At 49.0% G+C, this 22216-nt stretch overlaps 1 protein-coding gene across 2 annotated transcripts in view; it reads left to right on the top strand.

Moving 5' to 3' along the window:
• TEX52 (testis expressed 52) overlaps nucleotides 1-22216 on the top strand; it is a 176715-nt gene that overhangs the window by 17746 nt on the left and 136753 nt on the right. The window contains exon 2 of one of the 2 annotated variants that reach the window (XM_085650542.1): nucleotides 6842-8068. The exons of the other annotated variant lie outside the window; for it this stretch is intronic. Coding sequence (XP_085506668.1) covers nucleotides 6842-7762 — 921 coding nt within the window. The 3' untranslated portion in view covers nucleotides 7763-8068. Of the gene's footprint in view, nucleotides 1-6841; nucleotides 8069-22216 lie in introns of those variants that run through there. 2 annotated transcript variants of the gene reach the window in all.

Below are 22216 nucleotides of genomic sequence, written 5' to 3'. Positions count from 1 at the left end.
TGCTACTTATTCCAGGGAAGACAGATGACAAACTTGGAGGTGGAGAAAAACCGAGAAATAGATATTCCAAAGAGAAGAGAGTAGCCGATGAGGAAGAGGTCCCAGTGACTCGGAGAGGGAGACGGGAGTAAACCCGTGATTGCGGAGGTGTGACTTCCAGGCGAAGCCGAGGCGCAGACGAGAAGGGAACCTAGATGACCATTGAGTGCAGGCTACATACGACCAAGGTGATGTCAACCCCTTACTATTAGAGTGTACAACTTAATCTTTCACTTTTCTTTGCAGGTTATGTGATATGTATTATGTTCCGTGAGTGTGCATGTAATAACTAAATAAAGTATTCAGTTTGTAGTAAAGCAATATGTGCTACGTGTTCTTGTGTAAGAGGGTAACCTATTCTTTTAGTCAGCTGTGACTTGACATGAACAGATGTTAATCCTGATCAGGTAGGTGGTAACTGAGTAAGGGAGAAAGGAGCCCTTCGAACTAGGGAACAAGTTGTGCTCAACTAGCTGTCTCTGTGTGATCTGATATATAGTAACACTGATGTCGTGGTAATTATAGGATGAACTCGTGCTAAGGCTGCCGTCTGGGCAGGAAGTCCTGGGTCCGTTTGGGACCGCGAGGCTGTGACTGCCGTCTGGGCAGGAAGTCTGTGGCTGCCGTCTGGGCAGGAAGTCCTGGGTCCGTTTGGGACCGCGAGGCTGTGCTAAGGCTGCCGTCTGGGCAGGAAGTCCTGGGTCCGTTTGGGACCGCGAGGCTGTGGCTGCCGTCTGGGCAGGAAGTCCTGGGTCCGTTTGGGACCGCGAGGCTGTGGCTGCCGTCTGGGCAGGAAGTCCTGGGTCCGTTTGGGACCGCGAGGCTGTGGCTGCCGTCTGGGCAGGAAGTCCTGGGTCCGTTTGGGACCGCGAGGCTGTGGCTGCCGTCTGGGCAGGAAGTCCTGGGTCCATTTGGGACCGCGAGGCTGTGACTGCCGTCTGGGCAGGAAGTCTGTGGCTGCCGTCTGGGCAGGAAGTCCTGGGTCCGTTTGGGACCGCGAGGCTGTGACTTGTAGGTCTTGGTATATATAGTAGGAATTCCCTGTCCTTAGGTGGTACATATATGTGGTTATTTAGGTGTAAATAGGCCCTAGGGAGGGGGTAACGTTCTGGTTTGGGTTAGAGAGGCTCTGCTGAGCGGGTTCTATCTGATCCGAAGACCCAAGCAGAACATTTGGCGTCACGAACCGTTTACGAAACCTGTGTGCGTTGTAGTTGTCTTGTGTTTGCTTTCGGCGCGTGCGTGGTTTTGTTTGCATTTTATTTTTGTATATTTCTGTGTATAGTTTTTATTTTTCTTCCTTCTTTTCTTTTTCTTCTTTTCTTCTTTTTTTTCTTTTTCACGATGTTTTCTAGAAGGTCTAAATCTACTTTTAAGTTGCCCGTTGATATTCCCGGATGGGATTCAACGCCTTATGAAGCCTTGGCCCGTGAGTGGGCTGATTCTACTGGTTTGAGTGAGAATTGGAATTCTTCTTTGGAGCTGGCAGAGCCGGCTAATGTGATTGCTTGTTTGCAGAAGGCACCCGTATCGAAGGGTGAGGAGATTCCCATTTTGGGGCGCAGAGGTTGGATTCTTTTGTCTGCATACAGGATTCTGCATGAGAGATTGTTGAAGTTACAGATATCTCTTAAAGATGTGGAAGCGCACTTTGTTGAGATTCAGAATTCTCATACTTTGTTGCAGTGTCAAAATAAGTTGCTTGCTGATAAACTTGAGACTTACCAAACTATTGCCGAACGGGCGGCTGTGCGAATTGCTCGTTATAAATACAAGAACAGGCGCGGTCGGGTTTCGACGCGAAAGGTGCGTCTGGTCGTGGCGACAGCCGGGCTGGATTGGAATCCTGATGAATGGGATGGTAATATCTGGAACTCGACTGATTCTTGTTCCTCGGGTCAGGAGTCTGCCAAGCGCGAGTCTTCTCGCTCCCGCCATGATTGTAAGTCTGCTTCTCGCACCTTTGATGGTGCACCCCGTGATTACGCTCGTTCTTCGAGTGGGATCAATGCTTCTTACACTGATTGTCCCTCTACGAGTACTGATCGGGCTCCTTGTGATGCTCGTCCCGCGGTTTCTGCGCATCCAGTTTTCCGTCGGAAGTTGCAGCAGTCTCCCAATGCTCCGCAGGGTATTTCTTTGGACTGTTTAGAAGACTTTACTCAGCAGGAAATTAGTGACATTTTGCAGCGATTTCGGCAGCGAGCTGGTGAGTCCTTGCTCACATGGATGGTGCGCCTTTATGAACTGGGCGCTGCTGGTATTATGTTGGATACTGGCGATTGTTTAAAGTTCTGTTCCTTAAGTTTGGATTCTACTGTGCAGGATCATTTTCGTAACTATAATGGTGTTGGTCAGATTTCTTTACTCCAATTGGCGACTGAGGGTTGTAATGTAAAATATCCTACTGAATCTGACTGCCCTGTGAATGACAAGCCGTGGTATACTTTGCGTGATGCTGCTCAACGTCTCAAAGAGGAGGTGATGAAAACGGCAATTTTTCTGGGTACTGCTGACAGGTTGCTTGATGGTTCGTTGACATCTTCTGCGCGGAACCGTATCATTCGATCTTCCCCTGTTGCCTATAAGCAGGTCATGATGACTTTATTGATTAATCAGACTGGTAACGTGTTATCTACGGTTTTGGAATCGGTGCGCCAACTCGGTGAGTTGGGTGAGTGGTTTAAACCTGAACATCAGTCCCGGCCTGACACTCGTACTCCTGGTGAAAATAAACTTACTAGACGTGATATTTTTTCTGGTCTTCTGGCTGATGGTGTGCGGAGGGAGGACATTGATGGTGAGACTACCGCTCGTTTGTGGGAGTCGTTTCGCAAACGTGGCTTGGATCGAAAGGAGGGTGCCCGGCGTGTTCGGACCACTGAGTGTGATCGTGGTGGTTCTGACGGTAGCGGTGATGACGACCGCCGTGGGCGCTCTGTTCGTCGTGATGATCGACGTTCTGCACGTGATGTGTCCCCCCGTCGAGAGAGAGACGGGGAGAGAGAGGGGGAAAGAGAAAGGGGGAGAACTGACTATGTTTACAGCAGACGTAGAGATGATAGGGATCAATCCCCTGAGTTGAGGAGGAGAGAGGATCGTCACAGTTTGGTCGATCGTAACCCGCAGTACAATGCAGAAGATACGAATCCGTTCCGTACTGGGAATGGATATGAACAGGAGGTACCGATACCTAAGAAGCGTGAGAGTCTTTATCCTGATTTATCCTGGTATACAGAATGCAGTAAGAATGATTAGGAAAGAGGTCAAGCTCCGGTACACAGATGGGCTCACAGAGATAATAGACCCTATGTAGATATTGACATTTATTGGAGACATCGTAATATCCAAAGGGCCCGAGCATTGGTAGATACAGGAGCGGAGGCCACTCTTATTCATGGAAAACCGAAGAAGTTTACAGGTCAGCCTTTTACTATTACCGGATTAGGTGGAAAAGAAACCCCTGCAGTTCAAACTTTGCTTGAAATGAGAATAGGTAGAATTCCTAGAAAAGAGTATTCTGTACTAGTAGTGCCACTTCTAGAATTCATAATTGGGATTGATATTTTGAGAGGAATGACTTTGCATCTAGATGACGGATGTTACCAATTTGGAACAACGCATTATATATCGTCCAGACCTATACGGGTTGGTCGTTTAAGAATGCCCCCCATACAAGTTCCCCATGCGACAAAAGTGGTTTGTCAGAAGCAGTATCGTATTCCAGGTGGTCATGAGGAGATTAGTACCACTATTCAGGAGTTAGTGGATGCAGGAGTCATAACCCCAGTTACTTCTGCTTGGAATAATCCTGTTTGGCCGGTGCGTAAGAGTGATAACTCTTGGCGCATGACCGTTGATTATCGAGAATTGAACAAGCACACACCCTCTTTGACTGTTGCAGTACCGGATGTTATTACACTAATTGAGAGAATCCAAAAGCATCCAGGTACATGGTACGCGTCCATTGATATTGCTAAGGCTTTCTTTTCAATTCCGATTGCCCCAGAGTGTCAGGAACAATTCAGTTTTACGTGGAACGGGCGTCAGATGACGTTTAGAAGTCTTCCCCAGGGCTATGTGCATAGTCCTACGATATGTCACCGGCTGGTGGCAGAGCATTTGGCTGAGGTACCGGTTCATCCCCAAATTCAGATATGTCATTATATTGATGATGTTTTGATCCAAGGCGAAACACAAGAGGAAGTTCAGACCCAATTAGACAGAATCATTGAGTGCCTGCGTGAGAAAGGTTGGGAAATCAACCCAGATAAATTGCAAGGTCCGTCCCAGGCTGTAAAATTTTTGGGTATTAATTGGCATGAAGGGCACCGTGAAGTGATCCCTCAGGTTAAACAGAAGATTCTTGATTTTGCAGTTCCTAGAAAAAGGAAAGAAGCCCAGAGCTTCATTGGTCTGTTTGGCTTTTGGCGCCAGCATATTCCTCATTTGAGTCAAATATTGGCCCCCTTGTACCGGGTCACGCGTAAAAAGAATGCATTTGTATGGGATAAACCACAGCAAGATGCGTTTAGTCTGGCAAAAGAGGCAATTCAACATGCTCTGGATTTATGGCCTGTACGTGATGGTGACGTGGATTTGAATGTGTCTGTACAGGGCCTTTATGCAAATTGGAGTTTGTGGCAGAAACAAGGCAGGAGTAAAGTACCGTTAGGTTTTTGGACCAAAAAGTTACCTGATGCTGGTGAGCGTTACACACCCTTTGAGAAACAGTTACTTGCTTGTTATTGGGCTCTGGTGGATACCGAGCAATTGACTTTGGAACATGATATAGTTCTGCGTCCGGAAATTCCTATCATGCAGTGGGTTCTGAGTTCGCCGAAAACTCACCGAATTGGACACGCTCAAGAGGCGAGTGTGATTAAATGGAAATGGTACATACAAGACAGGGCACGTGTGGGCCCGAAAGGAGTTGCTTCTTTACATGAGCAGGTGGCGCGAGCGCCATCGACTGAGACTGAGAGTGAATGTTCCGTACCTTTAGCACAGGAGTCTCCTGTCAAGTGGGGTAAGCCTTTTGATGATTTGTCCGCAGCGGAAAGAAACCATGTTTGGTTCACTGATGGTTCAGCGAGGTTTATAGGGATGACACGGCACTGGAAGGCGGTGTCCTATAATCCGATCACACAGAAATTGTTGAGCACAACTGGTGAAGGTAAAAGCAGCCAATTTGCCGAGCTTTACGCTGTTTACCAAGTTTTGAAACAAGAGTTACCTGGTACATGTCATATTTTCACTGATTCTTGGTCTACTGCCAATGGACTGGCTGTTTGGTTGCCAACTTGGCATTCCCATAATTGGAAGTTACATTCCAAAGAATTATGGGGAAAAGAGTTATGGCAAGAAATTTGGGAGATGCTCCCACAGAGTACTGTTACAATCTTCCATGTGGACGCTCACACCCCGATAGATTCTCTTGACAAATTTTTTCATAACATTGCAGATGAGAAGTCTAAAATTGCTGAGGCAGTGGTGGACAGGCAAGATTCTGATATTGCGGGATTGGCGAAATGGGCACACCAGAAGGCAGGACATTTTGGAGAGAAGGCCACTAGCAGGTGGGCTGCTGATCGAGGAATTTATATTCCCTTAGATTTAATCAAAAATGTTATTTTACACTGCCCCGTTTGTCAGCATATCAGACGGCGTAAGGTGCCCCAAATTGTTAAAGGTCATTTACATCGCGGCAAACTGCCCGCTCAAATTTGGCAGATCGATTACATTGGTCCACTTCCCATGAGTAGGAATTGTCAATATGTTTGCACTATTGTTGATACATACAGTGGCCTGCTGGTAGCCCTTCCCTGTAAGCAAGCTACCCAATTGAATACCATTAAAACATTAGAATTAATTATGATGTACTATGGTGTGCCATTCCAAATTCAATCTGACAATGCATCCCATTTTCGTGGAAGATTGGTACAGGAATTCTGTGCGGAAAACAATATTGAATGGATATTCCATATCCCCTACTACCCACAGGCCTCGGGCCTGGTGGAGAGATTGAATGGCCTGCTAAAGGACCAGCTGCGTAAGTTAACGGATGACAAGTATAAAAATTGGCGAGACTTTTTGCCCCAAGCACTATTGATTTTGAATAATCGTCCTTTTTTAAATGCTGAATCTCCACTTATGCGTTTGTTTCCCCCGAATGCTGAGGCTATGCCTAATGAAATCAGAGAAACTGTGATGTATTGGGAAATTACTCCCGTAGCTTTGGCTCCATGTAGAGCGACCCCAGGGTCGGCAGGTTTAGACTTGCATGCTATGGATGACATTGTTATAAAAAGTAGAGATCGAGTCATCATAGAGACAGGTGTTGGTGTTCAGATACCACCTGGAAATTTCGGATTGATCGCCCCTAGATCGGGGCTGGCTGTAAAAGGCATTCAGGTGCTTGGAGGAATTATCGACAGTGATTATCAGGGAGAGATTAAGGTGCTCCTGCTGAATAGCAGTGAGGTTGACTTACTGATACATCGCACTGACCGAGTGGCTCAATTACTCATAATGCCTGTTTTCAGTGGTGTATTAATGAAAGGCACTGCTCCAACGTTGCTAACTGTACGTGGCCAGAAAGGTTTTGGCTCCACGGATAATCCTGGGGCCAGAGTTTGGGTGCAGTCGCCTAAGAATCCCCCTGAACAAGCAGAGGTCATTGCCACCGGTCAGGATAATACCATTTTGGTTATGAGACCAGGGAAAGATAGCTGGGAAGCGGTCCCGGCTGATAAATGTTATTTACGAGAATGATTAATGCCTGTATTTGGTTTTCTTTCAGATCATTCTTTGGATTGTTGCTGCAGGATGTGTCGGAGCCGGACTGTTTTCGGACTGGTACGACGAGAAAGGAGGGATCCTATCAACCCGGGATGAACTGGGAACCCGAGTGTTGCGTTCCTTCGCTGCATGGGATTCATCATCGAACTTTTGGACCGCACTGGCTAAGAGGGTGACTGACGCCCCTCACTTCTGTTTGACACCGATGAGATCTGTTCATGACATTCTGGCGACCTGCCTGGTTGCTGTCCCCGCCTCATTGGAAACTTTAACTCATATTTTTAATGTCTCGAAGGCCCGTCCCAATATTCTCCTGGGTGATTTTGCTACCCATGTATATTGCCCCCTATGTATTGAATTGCCGAACGAGCAAACCCCCATCCAGTCCCAAATACTTACTTATAATATCACACAAGGTGATTTGTGCTTCTTTCTTACGTGTAATCCTAGTGCGATCTCTGAATGTCTGCGCCTAAAACTAAAAGGCGCCACTTCGTTTACAACCCACGAACGGACTTTGTGCTTTCAAAGGACACCGACCACATGTGTTTCAGTTCAGAACAATATGACTTGTAATAGTTTGCTAGTTACCCCCAGTCACTATCGCACGATGTTACTACCTGCCGGATGGCTTTTCTCATGTGGTAATACTTCCTGGCCATTTGTCCCTGCAAACATTTCCGGAGGCCCTTGTGCCATTACGAGACTCAGTTTGTTGATGTTCGCTTCGCATCCGAATGCCAACTCTCGTGTGCTTCGAGATACTGTAATGTTACAGGAGGATTGTGACCCATCTTTGCATTTATATTCCAAGTCTGAATACCTTAGCTTAGCTGTTTCAATTATTGGTGTTCCTGCTTTGGCGGTTTATAATGCCAAATCTATTGGGGAAAATGGCCTGCTGGATGGTGAAATCTATTAATCATACTTCTACAATTTTGTCTGACATGCTATTAGACGCCCAGGGTGAACGTAGGGCCATTTTGCAAAATAGAGCAGCCATTGATTATCTTTTGCTTAAACATGGACATGATTGCTCGGACTTTGAAGGTCTCTGTTGTTTTAACTTGTCTGACCATACACAATCCATTCGTGCTCACATCGACAAGTTGCGTGACTTAACAGAAGAAGTTAGAAAACACATTGACCAGGGCTGGTTTGACTGGCTCTTTAATTGGTTACCTGATATACACTTGCTACGCCAAATATTAGGTGGTATTTTGATTGCTGTTGCTGTTTTGATTTCTATCTGTTGCTTTATTCAGTGTATTCCTTCATTACTTCAATTCTGCATACTTGGTACTAGACATAGATCAGTTAGCTTTGTTTCATATTATTCTTCCACAGATGTTAGCTCCATTTAATGAATGTATAATAGACTGAAGTCAAGGGTGAAATGTACTGCTCGATTTTTCCGGTCTTATTGTGTTGAAGGGTGATTTAGGTGACTTCAGTCTCTTTCCATTCAAAGTCTAAGGGATAGAGTAGCGTATAGAGCCTATCTATTAGGCACTTCGACATGATCCTGTGTTCTTCCCCATAGATCAGGGTTTGCATACATATCCTAGGGGATAGATTCGTTAGCATTAGGGATAATCTGTTCTGTAGTGAGGGTATTTCATGGAGCCGTGCTGAATTCAGGCCTGGTAGGCCTTAAACGGGAGAGACTCCATCTTTCCTCCTGCTCTGGCAGCTTGGAATGTTTCTAGGTCATAGGCAGTGTTTTAGTTAGGAGGTGTTATTCGCTTGGAGAGAACCGGTTCAGGCCGGCCCTTATCGAAGGATTGTATTTTTCTTCATGCCGAAGACACTACATCAGGCCGGCCGGCTGGGAACGTGTCCTTGGCACGGGGAGGTACAAGAATTTGGTGGGCGGCAGGTTACGGGCTGGAATTTTCCATGAGGAAATACACGTCTATATTAGTGAAAGTTTGAGGCAGATACTGGCACTTGCTTCTAGTCCATAGGCGGCACCTGGCCGTTAGTAGTAAAGCTGCTACTTATTCCAGGGAAGACAGATGACAAACTTGGAGGTGGAGAAAAACCGAGAAATAGATATTCCAAAGAGAAGAGAGTAGCCGATGAGGAAGAGGTCCCAGTGACTCGGAGAGGGAGACGGGAGTAAACCCGTGATTGCGGAGGTGTGACTTCCAGGCGAAGCCGAGGCGCAGACGAGAAGGGAACCTAGATGACCATTGAGTGCAGGCTACATACGACCAAGGTGATGTCAACCCCTTACTATTAGAGTGTACAACTTAATCTTTCACTTTTCTTTGCAGGTTATGTGATATGTATTATGTTCCGTGAGTGTGCATGTAATAACTAAATAAAGTATTCAGTTTGTAGTAAAGCAATATGTGCTACGTGTTCTTGTGTAAGAGGGTAACCTATTCTTCTAGTCAGCTGTGACTTGACATGAACAGATGTTAATCCTGATCAGGTAGGTGGTAACTGAGTAAGGGAGAAAGGAGCCCTTCGAACTAGGGAACAAGTTGTGCTCAACTAGCTGTCTCTGTGTGATCTGATATATAGTAACACTGATGTCGTGGTAATTATAGGATGAACTCGTGCTAAGGCTGCCGTCTGGGCAGGAAGTCCTCTGTCCGTTTGGGACCGCGAGGCTGTGACTGCCGTCTGGGCAGGAAGTCTGTGGCTGCCGTCTGGGCAGGAAGTCCTGGGTCCGTTTGGGACCGCGAGGCTGTGCTAAGGCTGCCGTCTGGGCAGGAAGTCCTGGGTCCGTTTGGGACCGCAAGGCTGTGGCTGCCGTCTGGGCAGGAAGTCCTGGGTCCGTTTGGGACCGCGAGGCTGTGGCTGCCGTCTGGGCAGGAAGTCCTGGGTCCGTTTGGGACCGCGAGGCTGTGGCTGCCGTCTGGGCAGGAAGTCCTGGGTCCGTTTGGGACCGCGAGGCTGTGGCTGCCGTCTGGGCAGGAAGTCCTGGGTCCATTTGGGACCGCGAGGCTGTGACTGCCGTCTGGGCAGGAAGTCTGTGGCTGCCGTCTGGGCAGGAAGTCCTGGGTCCGTTTGGGACCGCGAGGCTGTGACTTGTAGGTCTTGGTATATATAGTAGGAATTCCCTGTCCTTAGGTGGTACATATATGTGGTTATTTAGGTGTAAATAGGCCCTAGGGAGGGGGTAACGTTCTGGTTTGGGTTAGAGAGGCTCTGCTGAGCGGGTTCTATTTGATCCGTAGACCCAAGCAGAACAAACCCGTTATGAACAGAGTTGAGTGAATGAATCCATTTGCATTCTTTGTAATTTAGGACCCCAGATAATGAGCCACCTCTCGCATTGGGACTGATCTTTTCTATAATCCACCATTTTATGCTATTTGGAGAATGGTTATGTGTCGTAAAATGCTCCACCATGGGTGCTCCCTGTACCTTGCATTTTATTCTGCTCATGTGTTGAAGAATTCTGGCTTTAACTTTCTGAATGGTTTGCCCTACATATATCAGACCACAGGGGCAGAGGATGGCATATATGACGTGGAAGCTGTTGCAATTTGTAAAGAGAGGTTGTTTGTATGTTTTGTTGTTGTACGTGAAGGTCGTGCCTTCTTGACATTGGTCACAGGCCTTACACTGTCCACATTTGTGGTGCGCACTGAGTGGTGAGAGTCCAAGGTAGTCTCTTAGTCCTTGTTGCTTCGGTGGTTCTAAGAATGCTCTGACGACCGTGTTCTTGATATTTTTACCTCTCTTGAAGGCAAAGATCGGGTCTTGCTTAGTGTCAAGTTCACTTGCAACCAAGTTCCAATATTTCTTCACAATCTTTTTGATGTTATTGCTCTTGGTGTTAAAAGTCGTTACACAGACGATGTTGTCCGATTGTGTGTCTTTGTCCTTTACCTCCAAGAGTTCCTCACGTGGGCAATACCAAGCTCGTTTTTTTGCTCTTTTGAGGAGTCCTGTTGGGTAGCCTCTTTCTTTCAGGCGACTCACGAGATTGTCTGCTTCTTGGAAGAAATCCGATCGTTTTGTACAATTTCTTCTCAGTCTGAGGAATTGCCCGTAGGGCAAATTATCTCTCAGGTTGCGTGGGTGATGCGAGTTGTACATCAGCAATGTGTTTCTCTCCATAGGTTTCCTGTAGAGATCGCAGTACAACAGACCTCCTTCAATTCGAAACGTGAGGTCCAAGAAATCTATGGACTCATTACTACTCGTCATAGTAAATTTGATATCACTTGATCTGGTATTTAGCCAGGCGTGAAATTCATTTAGCTCATTTGCGTCTCCAGACCAAACCATTATCACGTCGTCGATATATCGTTTCCATATCGCGATCTGATTCAGGTATGGGTTTTCATCACAATACAAATGTTCCTCTTCAAAATCATCCATAAAGATATTGGCCAGGCTCGGCGCGTATGTAGCTCCCATCGCTACGAAGTAAGTAGTAAGAAGTAAGAAGTAATTTATAAAACTTTTCATATACCCCCTCTTTTGGTCTCTATGTGTGTTGCTTATGAGAATTTGTCTTTCATGAAATTAACCTTTGATTGATTCAATGTTTAAAGAAATAGTGCATACCCGACAGAACCATTGTTTGTTTAACAATCCTGAAGGCAGAGTGCTTGGTTCCATGTGAGATGGTGCTCTGGCATGAGCTGAGCCTGTCTGCAGTGGTCGGAACAACTTCCTTCTACCGTTGCCAGATATCGCCATACCATATACTCTTAAGTGCATTATGAACCTCGCGGTTAAATGCTATCTTTGGTTTGGCTTTATCAAAACATGTCGAGTAAGGTGTCATACGAATTGGAATACTAACCCCTCGCCAATTCTGGCGACGGGGTTAGCATTCCACCCTTCTAGAGGGACACGACATGTACAGAGCCTGAAACCCGGGTAAAATCAGACATAGCCTCAGCTCCACAAAATGGATGCTGCCACCACCGACACAAGTCTGCCCTCCTGCTGCTGGGAGTCCTTCCAGCTTGGGGGACGTGGACAAAGGGTTTCCTGCCAGGGGAGGTGCGAGCACCACCCCAGACAGGATTTTGTGTATTGGTCAGGTAGGGCTTGAATAGAATCAGACATGCCTGAGGCTCACAAGGAGCCTCGGTGGATATGCCAGTTCAAACCGGTCCTGGGGCACACCAGCCCCAGACCTGGGGCGAGCTGGACAAAGGATTGGGGGTGTAACCACCCCCCTTCCTGGTCCCACCCTTAGTGAGGGACCTAGCAGGTAGTCCGGCCCCTAGAATCCGCTTAAAGGTAGGAGCTGTGTCCTAAGACTTTAGACATCCTGGAATCAACTTAACACTAAGAAGAAGACGGGAACTTCGACGTTCTGCTGCACAGAAGACTGAAGGAAATCTCCCCTATGGTCAGGGAGTGACCATCTTGCTAACGCAAGCACCAACCAACGAATCGACGTCTGCTTTGCCGCCGCCTCCCGCCGGAGCCCGAGCCCAGAGACCGACAAGAACTGGACCTCCAGACCTCTCACAGCCCGACCCACAGTCCCTGCAAAGAAGGAACCCGTGGGGGCATCGAGACACGTGGAGCCAGCCATCTTGGAAGACACTTGACAAGCTGCAAGCGCGACAACAGAGGCTCCCTCCGAGTTGTGCTTTGGGTCCTGAGAAGCCCAACATCCGAGCAGCATCTGCACCAAAGGTGAGCCCTCCAGCATCTCCACGATCTGCGTGGGGCCCCTCTGCACTTTGCGACTCGACGCGCCTACCCGGTCCCTGGCCCGTTGGCTAGTGGCCATCTTGGCGAACCTATTTGAAAACTACGACGCTGGTCTGGTTGCTCCAGACTGGCCCCTGCTTCCCTCCAAAGGAGCAGCCCCTCAGACCTTGCTGGTCAGAGCTAACAGCTTTCTTCGATTCCTGCGACGCCTGCTTTTGCCAAGGCTTGTTTGCGTCTTCGAAGTCGCCGACAGCGAGAGCCTGCGTGGGACAGCTCGTGAACTGACTCCTGGACGTCGTCGACCTTCAGGGACCACGTGGCTGCAGAGACAAGCTACACCTCTTCACCTGTTTGCACCCGACATCGCCTGGTACCTACCTGGTGCCACGCTGGTCACTGGCTAGTGACTGTGAACACTGTCCCCTCTGCTTACAGGTCTTCTACACTTCCGATCCACCCTTGGATCCACCGCATCTCTTCTGGACCGACCGCCTGCAGCATCTTTGTCATCAGGCTCCATTGAACAGATAGACGAAACCCGACGCACTTCGAGACCTATGCAACCGCTTCCTGTGGGTGAGGTAAAGCTGGCACTCCGGTGCACAAGCGTAGAGTGACATCTCTAGTGTCTAGGTTTGAAGTCTTGAGTTCGTAGTCCAACCAGAAGACCCTTCTAGCAGTAACTATTGAACATTTACGCACCCATTGAAAACCTATGGAAGCCCGCGTGTAACTTTCCTCACTGCACACGCGACCCGTGGACCTCCTGGTCACTAACTAAAGTTAGCTCCTTGTAGGCCCAGCGATTCTAGAGGCCCTAGGCCTTCTCCCTTTCCTGTTCGTGGTACTTATACCACTATTTTAGTATATGGTTTGAGCGGCCACCAGGGCCTATCCATATAAAGTGCAACTTCTGTATATTGTAATACTTTCTTGTTTAACGATTTGTGCTCCTGTGCTCATAAAGAGTCTAGGGGATACTTTGAGTAATAAATACATATATATTTTGAATATATATCTGTGTGGTGTCCTTTCATTGGTATAAAGGGGGGTTACATATGGTAAAACAGCTTGCTTAACACGCTTAAACGAGTTTAGCCTCAAAGACTGCTTAGCCTACGCTACCACTAGGGCAGCTAGTCAGAAAAGGCTGACTTACAACCACACCATAAGGGTTGCTTGGCATGGTACAAGGTGGTCACTTTAACTAGTGAACATCATATACCAGGCCAACTTCTCACACACCCTCCAGTAGTGCCCCTCATCTCTCTGTAGTTCCCCCCCACCCAGTGACCACCTCCTCTGACTCCCTTACTGCCACCCTCCACTAGTGTATCTCATCTCTGCGTAGCTCCACCCCCACCCTGTGACGACCTCCTCGGATTACCTCACTGCCACCCTCCACCAGCACCCCTCATCTCTCCGTATCTCCCCCGTCCCCTTGACCTCCTCCTTGGATTTCCTCACTGCCACCCTCCACCAGTGCCACTTATCTCTCCGTTGCCCCTCTATCATATCCATTTCATTGTTAGCGCTACTCATATCAGTGTAGGGTGTCACAGTACTTTACATAACAGCACACGTTATACAGAGACAATAAATCATTCTACGAGGAATGTCACAAAAGCCAATGAGGTTTACAAGGTGTAGAAATCACATGTCATCCATACTAGTGGGCAATATATTTTACGAGGGTTTGGTCTGGAAAAGCACAAACTCAGGATTTCAAGAGTACTCCAGTGGTTGGGGGTTGGCTTTACTGATAAAAATGTACAACTGCCCAAACAAACTCTTTTTAGCAACATTAGAATAATGAAAGAATGGAGAAGTTCTAACTATATCACAACACAAAAAAGCGAAGTTTGCATGCAGGTCTTTGATGACAGTTCATAGGTCGCTGTCCTATGTTAGGATTGCAACTTCTGAACTGCGAGTAACACAAGGATCTCTGTGACAAAGGCAGTAACCCACTGAGCTATTCCCATAAAATCCAGCTTATCTGCATTTAAAATCTATCTACAGCCAAATGGTTGCTCTGCAGCAGGATCATAAATCACCAGTTATCTGATTTTTTTTTTTTATTGTTGTTGTACATTGGTGGCAGATTCACTGCGAGGGCCAAGGCTCATGTTTGGGTGGGCCTGGCTCACCCGGCCCACCCTCTAGAACCGGGCCTGGTACTCTCGAGTTGGATATGAATAACCACCCCGTTCGGAAACGTAGTTAACTTTTGTGCAGCAGGTACAGTGACACTGGGGTCCCTTCACCCCGGGGAGGGCTGACCTTTAACACCCACTCAGGTGCATGGGGCACATTGTCCATGCTTGCACTAGGGCCCCTGGCAAGCATTCTACAACAGTTCACCCATAATTGAAAACATCATACAATTATTTTAATATTATTAACCATCTATGTCTTGTGGAACCTCAGGAGTACAGAGGCGCAAAAAATGAGCACACTGGACATTTGTCTAAAACAAATAGCAAAAGGAGGCCTTTGAGAACAGATGCCACACCCTGGGGTGATGGCCAGACAAGCTGCCAATTTCTGCTTTGGCTAAAGTTTACTAGTGTGGCTTTGGAAGAACAGAGTACATGTTGTCCGGGTGTTTTGTTATGTTAATGTAACTTATTGAGCGCACAAATACCCGGAGGTGTCTTGGTGCTGTGAGACTGGCTGTGAAAATAATAAAAAACGTGGGCCTTTTGTCGAACACGAGCAGACATCACTAGCTTGTTATGGGATGGCCAATAGATTACCATCAGCAGATAAGGGTATTCCATTTGCACCATAAATTGGGTCATAGATATTACAAAAAGATTACAATACCACTTACACACCAAACGTGTGATCCTGGTTACAACAGACACATGAGATTCTAGTACTGATAATGCAGTATACAGGAGGTATCTTGGACACTGTACACCAAGAGATTTCACCCTCAGCATAAACACCAAACATGATGATCAAAGACACAGCAGACATTCCAGCATCTAACCCACATCAAACGTAAGGATCCTGGATGGTACAGAGTGATGGCTTTTACAAGGAACAACACGACAATCCCAAATTCTGCGGACCCAGACATTGCAACACTAACACAACCACAAAACAGAATAGGGCCGAGTAGCAGTTTTTGGCACCATTTGCACATCAAATACAAGGTTACTGAAAACTGTGGACAGATTTCAGCACCACCATATGTGGGCATCCTGGATAAGGCAGACCTACAAATCGCAGCATCAGCAACACAGCCACCACAAGGATTCTGGAATACCACAAACCTGTATATCCATTTGTCTCATTGGTTCAGACATCGCTCGAAAACTTCAGACTAAGAGATTCCAGCACCATTTACACACCAGACAAAAACAGACTGTGCGGATTGTAAAATAAAAGATCTATGCTCTACCAGCAAAACCCAAAACAGCGGCCCAGAAGATTCCAGCATCACGTTACATCAAACACAAGAAACGTCAATACAGCAGGCAGGGCAATTCCAGTATCACCAACACACAAAACAGGGTTCAGGCAGACCAAGAGAGTCCAGCACCATCTAGGCACCAAAGGAAGTGGTCAGGAGTGAGCAGATCTAAAGACTGGAGCACTAGTGTCCTGGAGCATAAAACAACAAATCTAACCTCCTGACAGGCATGTATGAAGCACCATATTTACTACCACATTTTTACATTTAATACATTTGTGTGAATATACAGCCACATCTTTTTTTTTTTTTTTCTTTTTTTTTGTGCATAATTGGTCTTATCATTTTTTTTTTTTTTTTAAACCGTTTATTACAGGACTCAAAAAATTGTACAAGTATGGGCCTACAACCTTCCGGCCGGCCGCTAGCAATAAAAGGAGCATACGGTATACATTTGTAAAACACATGGTGCCGCTGCCGAGCATTTACAGGAGATAACATCGTTGCGTGCCACATTATGCAGACCCCATCATACGGTTCCATTTTAAATTTAAAGCACAGCAAACACAAACAAACCCACAAGGCAATCCTCAATCGAAATAGCAACACGTGCTCCCCTAGAGGGGGGAATCTAGCCATCCATAGGAATCTCAAGAGGGGGGGGAGAGATCAGAACTAGGATTGGGGACACCCGATGCCCAGGTACCGGGGGGATGAGTTGGCTAAGGGGACGGGGCCGGCGATGGATCAGGCAGTAGGGGTGGAGCACAGATTCCCCCGCGGTAGGCGTTCCAGGGGCCCCACACTTTCGATTTGATTTGATTAAAAATTTATAAAGCGCACGTGTGCCCATAGGCGTCTTGGCGCTGAGCAGAGACAATGACTACCTGGTGAAAAAGAAAGCGGTCTGGTCTACAAGGAAGAGAACAGCCAGGTTTTTACCTCTTTCCTGAAAGATAGGATAGAGGGGCTGTTTTTGATAGTGATAGGAAGGAGATTCCACGCCCTTGCTGCATGTAACAGAAAGCTTCTCCCCCCCCATCTGACCTGCTTGTATCTTGCTGTCTGAATGAGTTTAGATTGACTTGAACGAAGGGTCCTAGGGGGCTCGTACAGTTGCAGGTGGTCTATCAAAAACTTAGATCCGGTCCCTTGCAAGGCCTTGTATGTCAGGCAGACAGATTTAAATTTTATTCTTTTGTCTATTGGTAGCCAATGTAAGGATTTTAATTTGTGTGTGACTGGCTCAGATCTGGGGATATCAAGGATTAATCTTGCCGCAGCATTCTGCAGGCGTTGAAGTTTAGCCAAGTGTTGGGCCTGGATCCCAGCAAATAGAGCATTCCCGTAATCAAGCCTTGATAAGGCCAGGGCAGTTACCACCGTTTTGCGGGAAGCTAGGGGAATAAAAGGCAAGAGTTTCCTGATTACTTTCAGAATGTACCACATAGTAGATGCAAGTTTATTTGTCTGGGCATCAAACGTGAGCTTATTGTCCAGTATAAAGCCAAGATTTTTCAGTTTGTTTACTGGACGTGGGCACTGGCCTAGGTTATTCGGCCACCAATCCGGGGACCAGATTTCCATGTCCGTGCCTAGCATCATGACTTCACTTTTGTCTCCGTTCAGTTTTAGACAATTCCTCTGCATCCATAGGTTAATTTGAGTCATGCACTCTTGAAATTTTTCTGCTGTGTCCCTGATGTTATTTTTGATTGACACCACTATTTGGGTGTCGTCGGCGTAAGAGACTGGCAGAAATCCACAATTTCTAATAATAGCAGCAAGGGGCTTAACGTAAAGATTAAAAAGAGGCTTACCTCTCGCCACATACACCACCTTTTCCCGAAACATGCACCAGTCCATATGCTCCTTCCAGGCCGAGACTGTCGGGGGGCTCTGGGATCCCCACAGCTGGGCAATATCACGCTTGGCAACCATATATCCCAGAGTCACCCACCACGTCTGCGGCACCGAGTAGTAGGTAGGCTCCCACACATTCAACAGGCATCTCCTCGCTTCGGGCAACAGCGCCACATGCGTGACCACTCGCAGCACCTCATGCACACCTCGCCAGAACCCCTCCACTTGCGGGCACTTCCAAAGGATATGCAGAAAGGTACCCAGCGCACCACACCCACGCTTACACAAACCGTCCTCAGCATAGCACATACGCAGGAGCTTTGGCCCCGTCATATAGACCCTGTGGAGTATCTTGAGCTGGACGAAACGAAGGCGAGCCGGTATGGCCACCTCTTTCGGGGAGGCCACCGCAGAGATCCAGTCCTTGTCGTCCAGCTCCAGCCCATCGGCTACCCAAGCCTCACGAAGGGCAGACAACAAGTCTGAGCGATCGTTGATTAGTTTTTTTATAGATCAGTGAGATCGTGCTGTCAGGGACGTGTCCGTCCAGCACTCTATCCTCCAGGGGGGAGCACTCCGGGATGGAGGCAACGTCCGGAAAGACGGAGCCCAGCGCATGCCGGACCTGCAAGTACCGAAAGTACTCGCTGCCCTGCAACTGAAAATCCGTCTGCAGCATCTCGAACGTTTTAAATCCTCCCCTCGTCCAGAGATCCCCCACTCTGCTGATGCCTATTAAATCCCACTTCTCAAAGCCCTTCGAGGTCCACAAGGAGCCCAACCGCTCAGATGCGTATAGTGGTGACGCCCGGGTCAAACGGTCCTTCCACCCCATTGCAGTATTAGCCGCGTGCCACACTTGCACCATGACACGCGTGGGGCCCGTCAGGCGAGCGTCGGGCGCGCTAGAGTAAAGCGCTCGATTATAGTCACCACCAGGAAGTAGCATCCTATCCATTTCAAACGCAGGGTTTAAGGCTGGCCCATATAGGCCCTGATTAATTGCGGCTAGCTGGGAGGCCCAATAATACCGTTTAATATCCGGGAGGGCAATCCCCCCATCATACCAGGGGAGCGTCAGCTTAGCCAGGGCAATACGTGGCCTCCCGTCCCAGAACAGGCGGCGCTGCAAACTCTCCACTTCTCGGAAGTAGCGCGCTGGGACAAGGTCCATCGTGTTCTGTAACGCGTATAGGAAACGCGGCAACGACATCATTTTAAACAATGCCGCCCGGCCGAGCGGCGAAAGCGGCAAACGCCGCCAGCGCGCGACATCCTCTTTCAGACGCTGGAGGGGGGGGAAGCAAGTTCCGATCATACCGAGCCTCCGGGTCCAGAGTAATGAAGTCACCCAGGTACCTAAATCCCTGCGGGGCGACCTGGATCGGACAGCCCCGCGGGAGGATAGGAGCCTCCCCAGAGAGAACATACACACACGATTTAGCCCAGTTGATGACCAGACCGGAGTTACGACCGAATGAATGCAGAACATCAACTAGTACTATGAGTGATTTACGTGGGGAAGCTAGGTACAAGAGGATGTCATCAGCGTATAAGGATACGCGGTCCTCATACTCGGGGGTCCAGCGGAGACCACGGATGGAAGGCTCCCACCGCAGCCACTCCGCCAGGGGCTCCAAGGCAAGTGCAAAAAGGAGCGGCGATAAGGGGCAGCCCTGTCGAGTGCCTCGGCCCAGCTCAAACGGAGCCGATACTCTTCCGTTCACCACCACCTGCGCCAATGGGCCCGAATATAGCAATTTGACCCAACTGATGAACCCTGGGCCAAATCCAAACTTCGCAAGCATCGCCCAGATATATGGCCATTCAAGCGTGTCAAACGCCATGGTGGCGTCTAAGGACGCCAAAATGGCCGGCTCCCGTATAAACGGGGCACGTGCGAGCACACCGTGCAAACGCCGCAGATTAAGGGCCGTATTGTGATGAGGAATAAAGCCAGACTGGTCCTGATGAACCAAATCGCCCACCACGCCGACCAGCCGATTGGCCAGTACCTTAGCGAGAATCTTGGGCTCCGCATTCAGCAGCGAAATGGGCCGATAGGATGTAACCCGGTTCCGAGGTCTCCCCTCCTTGTGGATGACCACGATTGTAGCCAGACGCTGGTCCGGCGGGAGGGAGCCCACCGAGTGTGCCGCCAGGAACATAGCCCGGAGGTGGGGTGCCAGCGTATCCGGTCGTAACTTATACAACTCGATAGGGAGACCATTCGGACCCATGGCCTTGCCGGAAGCGACCGAGGGTATGGCGAGGGCAATCTCGTCGGAGGTGGGAGCGGCGTCCAACGACACCCTGTCCTCCCCAGAAAGGGAGGGCAGCGCAATATCACTGAGCAGGGCGAGGGAATCCTCTTCCGAGCAGGGAGACACCGGGGAATACACCCCATGGAAATAATCCGCAAAGCAGGAGACAATTTCTTCTGGCTCGGTCACACACACACCATCCGTTTTCTCAATCAGCGGGACCACACGATTCGCTCTCTCTTTTTTGTCCAACCACGCTATAAGCTTACCAGCCTTATCACCCACATCATACAAACGCCCCTGTTGCTCTCTACTGGGGCCCCTGGCCGCCTCCGTGACGAGGGCCCTGTAGGCCGCCTGCTTGAGTTGGAGGACATGTAATGCAGCATCCGTCACCCCACCTTCTAAATTCCCCTCCAACTCGGCTATTTCAGCCTCCATCCGGGTCACCTCCTCCCGCTCGCGCCTCCGGGCATGGGAAATGAGGGATAGGGCCTCTCCTCGGAGTACTGTCTTGAAGGCCTCCCATAGCGGTATGGCCGAAGGCACAGACCCCACATTCTCATCAAAATATCGCTGAAGGGATTTAATCAATGCAGCGCGAATGGAGGGGTCGCGCAGGTACCAAGGATTGATTGGGACCACTCTACCCTCACCCCTCGGAAAGACATCAAAGTGCAGTAGGAGCGGGGAGTGGTCCGAAATACCCCGTGGCAAATGGCGTACCTCTCCCACCCTCCCAACATAGGCCGCCGGGACAAGGACATAGTCTAGTCGTGAGAGACTACCATGGGCTCCCGAGTGGAAGGTATACTGTAGCTGCGCGGGGTGTTTTAAACGCCAGCAGTCCACTAATCCAAATGTATCTAAGAGGCCGGGGAGCCACGCCTGTGCCCGGGGGAGGTCCCTAGGGGGGTGACGATCCAAAGATCCAGATACCACCGCATTGAAATCCCCCCCCACAACCAAAAGCCCCCCCGGAAGGCCAAGGAGAAGGCGCCCAAGGTCCGCAAAAGTGGTCGACTGCAGCCCCGGTGGGATGTATATTGACACAAAGACAACCACTTTGCCCTCCAGTCTTCCCACCAAGACCGTATAGCGTCCCCTATCATCGTGGAGCACCTCATCAATCTCCAACGGGAGCGAGTTCTTCACCATGATGCCCACACCCCGTGAGCCGGACGTAAAGCCCGAGTGAGCCACTAGGCGATAGCCACGCCGATTCATGGCGCAGAAGGAGTTACCAATGAGGTGCGTCTCCTGCAGAAAGACTACATCAGGCGAGATTCGCTTCAAAAATTGCAGGACCACACCCCGTTTGATCCTGTCCCCCAGTCCATTCACATTCCAGGATAACAAAGTTAGTTCCCTACCCCCCATCATATACAAAAGCCATCATTCGTACCCCGGAGAGCACTTTAAAACCAACACAATAATACGTTTGCCTTGTGGTAAAAACGAACAACACCCCATCCCTACCCACCCACCCCAACAGAACTCCCCCCTCCCTGCACCCCTGCATGAGCCCAAACAGCCCCCCCAACGTGCAGTGTGCCTGTCGCCCCATGTGTAGATAGACTAACTAAGCCCCCTAGAGGAGGAGGGAGAACCCCCAAGAGACCCAAACACAACCTCCATAGGAGGGGAACTTACAAAAAACTGACGCAGAATTAAAAGTGGCATCATTTTCGTCCAGAGTGAGGCCCATTATGAGACCCTCAGTCCTGATCCAGCGTGCCGTCTCCCCCCGCCGCCGCCCCCCCCGCCCCCCCGATCACGATCCCCGGGCAGAGTATCCAGCCAGTCCCCGGCCGCCTCGGGACGATCAAAGAAATGCGTGCGACCATCCACCTCCACACGCAACTTGGCCGGGAAAAGCATGGCATACTTGAGGTTTAGGTCCCGAAGACGGCGTTTGACACCTAGGAAGCTCAGTCTCTGCTTCTGGACCGCTGGAGTGAAATCAGGATAGAAATTAACCTCCATATTGTCTAGCTTGACCGGTCCATGCAGTCTGGAGGTTTGCAGGATAGCGTCTCTATCCCGAAAATTGAAAATCCGGGCGATGAGAGGTCTCGGAGGGGCTCCGACATTCGGCCGACCCCCGGGAACCCTGTGAGCCCTCTCCACAGCGAAGAATTTGCTCAGCCCCCGTGGCTGGAGATGGGTAGCAATCAGGTCC

This window comes from Triturus cristatus, chromosome 4_1 (genome assembly GCF_964204655.1).
Source record: "Triturus cristatus chromosome 4_1, aTriCri1.1, whole genome shotgun sequence".
Taxonomy (NCBI): domain Eukaryota; kingdom Metazoa; phylum Chordata; class Amphibia; order Caudata; family Salamandridae; genus Triturus; species Triturus cristatus.
The sequence above is the reverse complement of the archived record's forward strand: the minus strand, read 5'-3'. Positions and strand labels throughout refer to the sequence as shown.